The sequence below is a fragment of the Oncorhynchus keta genome, chromosome 25 (genome assembly GCF_023373465.1).
Source record: "Oncorhynchus keta strain PuntledgeMale-10-30-2019 chromosome 25, Oket_V2, whole genome shotgun sequence".
In the NCBI taxonomy this organism is placed as follows: Eukaryota; Metazoa; Chordata; class Actinopteri; order Salmoniformes; family Salmonidae; genus Oncorhynchus; species Oncorhynchus keta.
Window position 1 is genome coordinate 10787756 of NC_068445.1, and position 10534 is coordinate 10798289.

At 41.0% G+C, this 10534-nt stretch overlaps 1 protein-coding gene across 1 annotated transcript; it reads right to left on the reverse strand.

Annotated features, from left to right (window-relative positions):
• Positions 1-2989: 2989 nt before the first annotated feature.
• On the reverse strand, positions 2990-10268 carry LOC118357905 (protein FAM163B-like). Its single transcript, XM_035735212.1, has 3 exons — positions 10163-10268; positions 7383-7498; positions 2990-7282 (listed from the first exon to the last, which is right to left on the reverse strand). Exons 2-3 carry the CDS (start codon positions 7473-7475, stop codon positions 6863-6865), a joined length of 513 nt encoding a protein of 170 aa, XP_035591105.1. The 5' UTR covers positions 7476-7498; positions 10163-10268; the 3' UTR covers positions 2990-6862.
• Positions 10269-10534: the final 266 nt, after the last annotated feature.

Consider the following 10534-nt stretch of genomic DNA (forward strand, 5'->3'; position numbering starts at 1 on the left):
CCCCACAGTACGTTACTCTACTACCCCCAGTAGGTTACTCTATTACCCCCCAGTATGTTATTCTATTAACCCCCAGTAGGGTACTCTACTACCCCCCAGTAGGTTACTCTACTACCCCCCAGTATGTTACTATATTACCCCCCAGTAGGTTTGTCTACTACCCCCCAGTAGGTTACTCTACTACCCCCCAGTAGGTTACTCTACTACCCCCCAGTACGTTACACGTTACTATATTACCCCCCAGTAGGTTACTCTACTACCCCCAGTATGTTATTCTACTACCCCCCAGTAGGTTACTCCACTACCCCCCGGTAGGTTATTCCACTACCCCACAGTAGGCTACTCCACTACCCCCCAGTATGTTACTCTATTACCCCCCAGTAGGTTACTCTACTACCCCCCAGTAGGCTACAGTATATCTAAATGGCCTGGTCCAAATGAGAAGGAACAGTAGAATATGATAGAGGCTTCAGTCTGAACCACAACCACATACCTTTCTTTCAGAGAGGTTGTCAATTGGGCACATACAAAGAATGACACCCTGAAGTACTAAGAGTTAAGGGGGATAGATGAGAGAGCGAAGAGTGAACTGGTGCGTCTATTTGTGTCTTTTGAAGAGAGAATCTTACACCAGAAATCTCTTAAACCATCGCTGTCATTGCTCCAAATATTAACAACCTATTTCGAGAAGGGTCCACACTAATGTGGAAAGATATATTAAATTATTTCCTGGTTGACTATACTGCATGTCTAGTCTGAATTTAAGATAAATATTGACTATGAATATTATTTAATTATCTTTTAAATTAGTGTGTGGCACAGGAAAGGTGTCCATACTGAGTGTTATCCTTAACTATGATATGAGAAATAGTACAATACAATGTAACTGCCCCATTTCAGTTTTTATTATTGGGCCCATACTGCTATTTTTTGCAGAACATACAATTTATTTATTGCTCATCACACATGATTTTATCAATTATGGCATATAATTCATGAAGTTACTAAATGCCAGGTAGTTACAGTGCCTTGCGAAAGTATTCGGCCCCCTTGAACTTTGCGACCTTTTGCCACATTTCAGGCTTCAAACATAAAGATATAAAACTGTATTTTTTTGTGAAGAATCAACAACAAGTGGGACACAATCATGAAGTGGAACGACATTTATTGGATATTTCAAACTTTTTTAACAAATCAAAAACTGAAAATTTGGGCGTGCAAAATTATTCAGCCCCCTTAAGTTAATACTTTGTAGCGCCACCTTTTGCTGCAATTACAGCTGTAAGTCGCTTGGGGTATGTCTCTATCAGTTTTTCAAATCGAGACACTGAAATTTTATCCCATTCCTCCTTGCGAGCTCAGTGAGGTTGGATGGAGAGCATTTGTGAACAGCAGTTTTCAGTTCTTTCCACAGATTCTCGATTGGATTCAGGTCTGGACTTTGACTTGGCCATTCTAACACCTGGATATGTTTATTTTTGAACCATTCCATTGTAGATTTTGCTTTATGTTTTGGATCATTGTCTTGTTGGAAGACAAATCTCCGTCCCAGTCTCAGGTCTTTTGCAGACTCCATCAGGTTTTCTTCCAGAATGGTCCTGTATTTGGCTCCATCCATCTTCCCATCAATTTGAACCATCTTCCCTGTCCCTGCTGAAGAAAAGCAGGCCCAAACCATGATGCTGCCACCACAGTGGGGATGGTGTGTTCAGGGTGATGAGCTGTGTTGCTTTTACACCAAACATAACGTTTTGTATTGTTGCCAAAAAGTTCAATTTTTGTTTCATCTGACCAGAGCACCTTATTCCACATGTTTGGTGTGTCTCCCAGGTGGCAAACTTTAAACGACACTTTTTATGGATATCTTTAAGAAATTGCTTTCTTCTTGCCACTCTTCCATAAAGGCCAGATTTGTGCAATATACGACTGATTGTTGTCCTATGGACAGAGTCTCCCACCTCAGCTGTAGATCTCTGCAGTTCATCCAGAGTGATCATGGGCCTCTTGGCTGCATCTCTGATCAGTCTTCTCCTTGTATGAGCTGAAAGTTTAGAGGGACGGCCAGGTCTTGGTAGATTTGCAGTGGTCTGATACTCCTTCCATTTCATTATTATTGCTTGCACGGTGCTCCTTGGGATGTTTAAAGCTTGGGAAATCTTTTTGTATCCAAATCCGGCTTTAAACTTATTCACAACAGTATCTCGGACCTGCCTGGTGTGTTCCTTGTTCTTCATGATGCTCTCTGCGCTTTTAACGGACCTCTGAAACTATCACAGTGCAGGTGCATTTATACGGAGACTTGATTACACACAGGTGGATTGTATTTATCATCATTAGTCATTTAGGTCAACTTTGGATCATTCAGAGATCCTTACTGAACTTCTGGAGAGAGTTTGGTGCACTGAAAGTAAAGGGGCTGAATAATATTGCACGCCCAATTTTTCAGTTTTTGATTTGTTAAAAAAGTTTGAAATATCCAATAAATGTCGTTCCACTTCATGATTGTGTCCCACTTGTTGTTGATTCTTCACAAAAAAATACAGTTTTATATCTTTATGTTTGAAGCCTGAAATGTGGCAAAAGGTCGCAAAGTTCAAGGGGGCCAAATACTTTCGCAAGGCACTGTAAGTGTGAATGAGAGAGTGAATTTAGAGGTGAAGACTAAAGACACATGGTATGGCCATACAGTTATCCCATTCATGGACTGAAATATTCTTGACACTTGAAAAGGTTGAATTACATTGAAGAGTTTGTGTCTCATTTTTTACAATATATATCCAGTGTACTGTTTTTGTGTAACTGATACCTCTTTGTACAAAGAAGTAATCATTGAGCTTTTGTACTGTTGTTAACTGAAGTCCTCAATGTATTTACCTGTATTTCGATTAAAAACTGTAAATTATCGTTGTTTCTTTGATTGATTTGTTGTGTTCAGCATACGAAAAAAACATGCACAAATTGTTCTGTTTATTGTTGACGCTATTTTGTACAATGTAAAATGCTGTATTCCACATATGGTTCATCCATAGTAGTTAATGGGAAATGCATATACCAGGACCTGATGCCACCTGCTGGTTTATGTATAGGGCTCTCCCTCTCACATTTACTGCTGAAATAAAACACAAATATCCTATACACCAAGAAGACAAAACACTGTTAAATCAAAACAAGACATGCCATGTTACATTTTTGGGGAGAATTCAAAAAGAGTTTGGGCCACCCATACTTGCCAAGTAAACAGTACACACATTACTAGAGCAACCAACTCAATTGACATACACTAACTTTTTATTGTGGAACTTGAAGTATATGACTTGACAATGAGCTACATGAAAATCACTTCAAATATATATTTAAACATATTTTCCCTTTAAGTTTGAACCAAATGAGCTCTTAAAATAGTTACGTTTCCTCTCGATTAAGAATATATTGAGAGGACACTCAAAACTGAAACAACAACACTTCAGAGGATTTGAGAATCAGGCTAATGAGACCAAGATATTAGGGTTCTGTCCTTATTTTAGCAGCTTACAGTGCCTTATGTGTCATCACCTATACATAAACCCCAAGAAAATGTACCGTACAGATATCACACAGCAGACACAGTTATTACTATGCCTCGGAGGTGGCACCACAGGTCCCAGAGTGGTGGGGCGATTATTTTTTTCCTGGGGCCCATAGTTTTTCCTGATCTGGTAACCTAACGAGGTAAAACTCTGGACCTTATATGGTATGACATGATTCATCAGTTGTAAAAAATAAAATAAAAGCTTTAATATGGGCTATGATGAGAGCAGCGTTTTCTAATCAGGTCACGTTTATAATAACCAGGAGAAAAATAACCTGGCAGTGGGGAGGATAAAAACCCTGTCAAACTGCAGCAACCTGTTCATATGAGTTATATTTCAAAGCTAGACTAACAGGGTTTCTCTCTACACAGACATAGATACAGCAATATGATTGGATAATAGAGGTCACAAAGCTTAGCTTGCTTTATGCAAGTTTGCATTGTGGAGGCCTGCCCTCTGCAACTGTAGGCCTAATAAAACATTGAACTCACAGTCTATGTCAGCTATTGTGTTTACTCGTTAATTCCGGTTAATCATTTTTGGATAGAAAAGGTCTAGGCAGCCCAAGTGTGAATATAAACCAAATATGATCTGTTCCTAACACAAACAAATGGAGCAATAAATACATACCTTTTCCGCTTCGTTTACCCCGGCCAGAGGTGGACCAACCGGCTGGCAGATGGTGTTATTATTCCTTGTACGTCGTTTGTCATCTGCGTCCGACAGGAATGTAATTCAGCCGGCTATACACTTGTGTCCCCTGGCCATTGGCTCGTACATAAAACCTTTTTTTTCAGGCTGTAAAGGCGTCAGTTGCCTTGTTAACTAGCTTTAATGCCAAGCCAGCAAAAAAATAAATATGGGAAAAATATGTATTGTCTTAATAAAACATTTTCAAATGGATAATGCTACTTCCTGGTGTTGTACACAGCATTCAGCCAGAGGTACGCAACCCACTGTTGCAACTTGATTGGCTGAACATCAGGAAGTAGCATCAGCCACTCTAGCATGGTGGTGGAAAATTGTGTTTTATGAACAGGATTATTAAACTAGCATATGGAGTTGTTTTACGGCCATTCCAATGGTAATTTGCTATTTGATTTAGAATTTTAAGACCTCTTTAAGCTATCCAAAATATATATTTAAAAATATATTTGATGAAACATTGAATTTGGCCTTACTGCTATTCGCCCATAGAAACAGATTCACTGCAGTTTCACTGCATGGGACAACAGTCCCCAAAAAAATCAAAAGGAAGTTTGTTCTGAAATATATCTGAGAGATATAAGAAAGATCAGGAAACTATTCATATATTTTTGTACACCTATTTAACCCTAGATTTTAGGCACTAAACTACTTCCATATATACTTCCATTCATTTTTTAAAACTTGTACCGGGGTACCTTCAGGCGAGGCTTGAAAATCGTCCTAGAGCAAAACAAGAAGGGGTCATATTTTTGTGTAGGCCAAACCGCTAAAGACGTTTTTATGTGAGAAGACCGATTTTCGGGATGTCTCATGGTCTGACAAACACCAAACACTGCTGTAGCTCAGCAACCTTTCACTGCAGATGTGAATGTGGTGGATTGAAAGGCATCCAAAGCATCCAAGCAAATCTATCTAGCTTTAACAGATGGATTTTGATGGAGATTTTGACATTATGCTAATTACAATTTTGCCGTGGAAATCGACTCGAGGGGGTTAAGGGGACACACTCTTTTCACACTCCGATACAAAGTGATTGTCATAGCAGGATAAGAGAGAATTTAAGCTAACCCTTTTCCTAACCTTTACCTTAGTCTCATAACTTTCTATGGTAATTCTCCTAAGGGGACACACTCTTTTCACACTCCGATACAAAGTGATTGTCATAGCAGGATAAGAGAGAATTTATGCTAACCCTTTTCCTAACTTTTACCTCAGTCTCATAACTTTCTATGGTAATTCTCCTAACCTGCTGTGTATGTTCTCCTAACCTACTACGAAAACATCAATTTGTTATTGAAGTGACGTGAAAAGACTGTTTCCCTTTTATTAAGGCAGTACGCATATTTTTCATGGGTATTTTTTCAGGCGGCTCACCTTTAAAGCTTGTTGAGGAGGCAATCAATGCCCTTGCAGCCTGAATGGAGGACAAATTAAGTCAAATGAATAATAGCGCAATTTGCCGGCAGGTTGAGCTAGGCTAGAGGGACAGGGTGTAGTAGACTGTTTGCAGTTGCTGTTGTTAGTAGCCTACAGTTGATCAGACTGAAGAATCGTCTTGTTTCCATGCAATACAGCATGTCAGATTGCTAATGTTCAGGTGTAGGCTGCTACAACATTTATGTAAAGACTTTTTGCTTGTGTCTGTCGGGAATGATATGTTATCACATTTGCTAAATAAATACTGAGGAAAGTGAAGCGTGCCTTGAGCTTTGTGCCTGGCCTAACCTAAACCTAATGTAGCAGGTGTAAAATAAATGCCTGAGTGGAGCTCCGGTTATCAATGGAAAAGGAAGCTAGGTTGAGTTAGCTGTGTCCCTGAAAACTGGGTGCATCCGGTTGTTGGCAATTCAGGTGAGAGTGTGCCAGGCCAGACCTGTGATTTCCGTTCATCTCTTTTGTCAAGACACTGCAGCAGAACAGCGATGTGAAGGACAGAGAAATTGTGAGCGAGTTGACAAATCATGAGGCAAATCGGTCTAAAAAAACGGCACATTTCCCCTAGTTTTTTACGCCTTTCTCGTCAATATTTTTTTGTAAACTAAATCAGAAGTTGTGGAGCCCTGCCACATCTGATAAAAAAATGCTGGTGCAAATGCCAGCTCGCCACACGTTTTCCAGCGGCCCTGTTCTGCCAGCTTAAGCTTTTCTTGAGAAAAAATGTCTCCCTCACAATCACAGATCCTCTATGCTGCCTATGATATTAAGCCCTTTTTAAAATACCGTTCATGTGCTTCCCCACACACAAACACACACACCTACACACACACACACCATGTCCTTGCTGTGTTCTTGCTGTCTGAATCATAATCCTCTAAAGAAAGACGAGCAGATTGACACATTGCCATCAACATACTGACAAATTAACCTTTGAAGTGAAAGCATGACGTGAGAAAAAAAGGTGAATTCAGGACTAGGTGTCCATATATCTACACGTGAGACCAAAAAAAACCCTTTACATCGTGTGAGTGAGTGAACGTACCCATCGATTTGTTGAAGTGGAAAATATCTACACTAAGTAAGAGTTCAATCAAATTCCCTCCAGCCAGGTCAGGTCCCTGACATTGGTCCTCCCAGCCACCAGGGGGCTACACGTCAGTGCTGACACTGTGGCTGTGGGTGACCACCTCCCTCATGGTGACAGAGCGGATGAGGTTGAGCTTGTGGTTGAAGCTGGCCAGGTCCATGGGCAGGTCCAGCTCCTGCTGCTGCACAGTCCTGTAGCTGATGCGCCCACCGCCGTTACGCAGCCTCTCAGAGGGGTGCTGCAGGTAGAAGGGCAGGGAGTAAGGCGTGCAGGAGGGGCAGAATGTATGGGAGCGTGTCACTGGTTTGCGGACCAGGGGCGGAGTATAGACAAAGGCGGGCCCGTTAGGCTCGGAGGGGGGCGTGGTCATCACGTCGAGGTCCCCAGCTGTGTGTACTGGTGTGGGGAGAGAGGACATGGTGGTGATGTCCGGTTGCTCCTCCTCCTCCCTCTCTGGCTCCTCCCTCTTACAGCAATAATACTGCAGAGAGAATCATATGAAAGAGTGAACAAGCTGGTCGCCGTAAACCCTGAGCATACATGCACTTATCATATCTAAGTTAGACAAAACTATAACCTACCTGCAACCTACAGTAGCACAGTACTGCAACGATAGTCAGTAAGATGACTGTAGCTAGAATTCCACCACAGATAACCACTGTCCCGGCTGACATTCGAAGTCCTCTCCATCAACACTCTGCAGGAGAAGAGGATAGGAGGAGAGATGGATTGAAAGGGGGTGCGGTGCTTAAACTTACATCATCTGTCAGTTATGTACTGTAGATTTGTATCCTTGCCAACAGCACTCATTGGGAATCTGATGTTGCTGCTTTTAGTGATCACTTCCACTCTTTGAATCAAAGGACTGGTCATAGTGCAGTAATTGCACATTCCTTCAGATCATCTGGTCAACTTAAAGAGTCAAAATGGTGATATTGCCATTTTAGTACCTGTTCAGGTGGGAGGGAGTTTCAGCCTGTTCAGTTGGAATGGAGTTTTGGTCCACAGCATGACATCAAAATCTGATCTGATTATTCTGACCAATGACCAGTCATGTTTTATTTGCATATGTGTCCTACTTTGAAGGGGTAAGTGGGGTTGGCTCGAGAGTCAAGAAGTTCCTATCCAGCCAATCAAGGCTGTTTATGTTAATATATTTAAATGTGCATCAACACGCCTGAACGGTCACACTGAGCATTTCAAAGGCGAAAGGAGGCTCAGGGAAATAAATTATAAAAAATATGTTTTAAGTTATTTTCATGAAATAAACCCACAGTGATGTATTAGAGATACAGTGATGATTTAAAAATGAAATTGAAAAGACTGCATGAGTGCTTTAAGCTATTTCACAGAAATACAGTATGTACATCAGAGGGGATATTGAAAAGCCATCGATTTACTAGTTTTAGAGAGAAAATCAAGCTCAAATCCAATGGTTTACGCAGAGACATGGTAAAAGAACTGTGGCATATACTATAAATACACACGGTTGTATGATTCTTAAATTAAATCATATCCTCCTGATATCCTGAGTCCATCTTAGCTTGCTTTTCCTACTGCTGAGACTGTTAGATACTGTGGGAAATGTTCTTGGAACATGTCCTTGGGACCATCATGGAATAATGCATGGGAGTTACACAGCAGAAATGACATCAAACCCAGAAATAGCCCCAACACTAAGGCAGAGACAGAGAAAGGCTCCCATTTGAATTTCAATAAGACGCTTATTTTCCACCTGATTCTCACCTCCTACTAAATCAAAGCAATCAAAGCCCAAAACAACCACTCACACATAATATTAATCAGGAATATTGTAGAACATTTCACCAGACCAAAGTAGTTATGGATCAAAGTTGAAGATGCTTGATGCTGTAGATGTCTGGACTGTTCTATTGAGTGTCCCCTGCTCAAGCAATCGTTAATGGAATGGTCACTTCTAAAGCAGTTAGGAGTGATATGTGATAGGTTTGATAGTCAAACGGCTGGTATCTCATCTCAATAGCTATGAAAGACTAGCTTGTATGTAGAGCTACACAATTTCTCGCGATGACCATACAGATACTGTATTCTCTAACAGAAAAATGTCTAACCTTGCTGAAGATATCTTGTGACAGATAAGGAAAATGGTGGCCACCACAAATGCTCAGACCATTATTTATCCTATCCTCCCTGAGTGTGGCAGCTCAGCTTGCCACATCTCTCAGACCTAAGCACTTCATCAGCCCCAGGATCCAGAGTCAACCCAACATATTGCATTCTGTTCTCATGACGAGCTGGCATGGACATCAGTGTCCCTGAGCGTAGGGAGTCATTTTCACCCATAGATTCACCATCAAACACAAATCACTGGCCAAAGACATGCGGCCAAGACTCAAAAGGTAATCATGATCCACACTGTAGAACACACAATTACTTTCACAGTAGAGCTGGCATTATTGTATTGACCATGGCTCTCAGATTGGAATCTATTGAAATAGATCTTTCTGAGAACAATCTCTGACATGACCTCTAGAGACTCTAAAGACATTCAACCGACTCTCTAAGTCAATGGACAGGCTTTTACACTTGGTATTCTATCGTCAACTAACCATGAACGTTTCCCTCAGACTGAAAAAATGCTATTTCGTTGGAGAAAGTTCAATTGTTTATTTGTTTAACAGATTTGTACAAGGCATCTAATCATAATAAACAATTGCAGTGTTGAACCATTGAACATTTTTTGCTAAAACCCCCACAGCACATTACAGATATAGGCTATAACATTAAATAATCGCTTGGTCCAAGACAGAGATGCATATCCGGGCCACGAGTGAAAAATATCCCCCACAGGCTACGCACTTCAGCCAATCTACCAGTCTGCACAGAGTTGCTTTAGGTTTTAACCGCACCGCTGCATGGAGAGCATATCAGCACCATGGACAGCCGCTCAGTGCCCAGAGCACGCGACCAGTGAACTGGATTGATCAAATTCATGTCGTATTAAATGATCATGATCGCCTAGATAGTGTCTCTTTCACTCTCATGACACGTTTCACTTTCTATCTCTGTCTCATCGAATCTCTTTATCTATCCAGTTTCATGATCCAAACTTATGCCTTCAAGATAGCATTTAGTCCACGTACAGTTATTTAAAAAGGCCATAATCACCAGAATATGACGGAACAAAGAAACACAAACTTTTCTCAATATACAATAAACCAATTGCAAAAAGCAAAGGTTTTTATAATATGCCCAAATTAGCTAAGTTTAGCCAACTCCATGAGCACAAGCAAGACGGTCAATTAATTTAGTTAAAACAAAGACACCAGACCAATCAAACTACTTCATGAATAAACTACTCACGCGCAGGCTATAATCTTACCTCTATAAGTATTTGAATCGTCCCATGTTGCTTCTCCGGCGCCTACGGCTCCTGCAACACCGGTTCTGGGCATCCGTGTGGCAGCCACGTGACGCTCAAAGGCAGCCGCGCCTGAAGGTGATTGATAGAGTTTCAACAGAGAGGAATGGACCTCTCATAAGCTACTGCTACTCTTCGGAGCACACATTTGTCTTGTACCTTTAACACTGAACACCACAAAAGTGACTATCCCTGTGGATCTTCTGTGGTAAAGCACTCATTTCCTTGGGAAAAACGAGTCGGATCTAAAAGAAACCAAACATAATTAAATTTCCATCACAATTTCCCAGGTTTATCGCCATCTGTCTTCATTTCCAAAAAGGGTTGAAGAGA

Excerpts from the sequence above, each read along its gene's own strand:
- LOC118357905 (XM_035735212.1), bottom strand. The coding sequence starts at position 7,475 with ATGTCAGCCGGGACAGTGGTTATCTGTGGTGGAATTCTAGCTACAGTC. Across the intron at positions 7,283-7,382 it reads TGTGCTACTGTAGGTTGCAG|TATTATTGCTGTAAGAGGGA; the intron begins GTAGGTTATAGT and ends TTCTCTCTGCAG.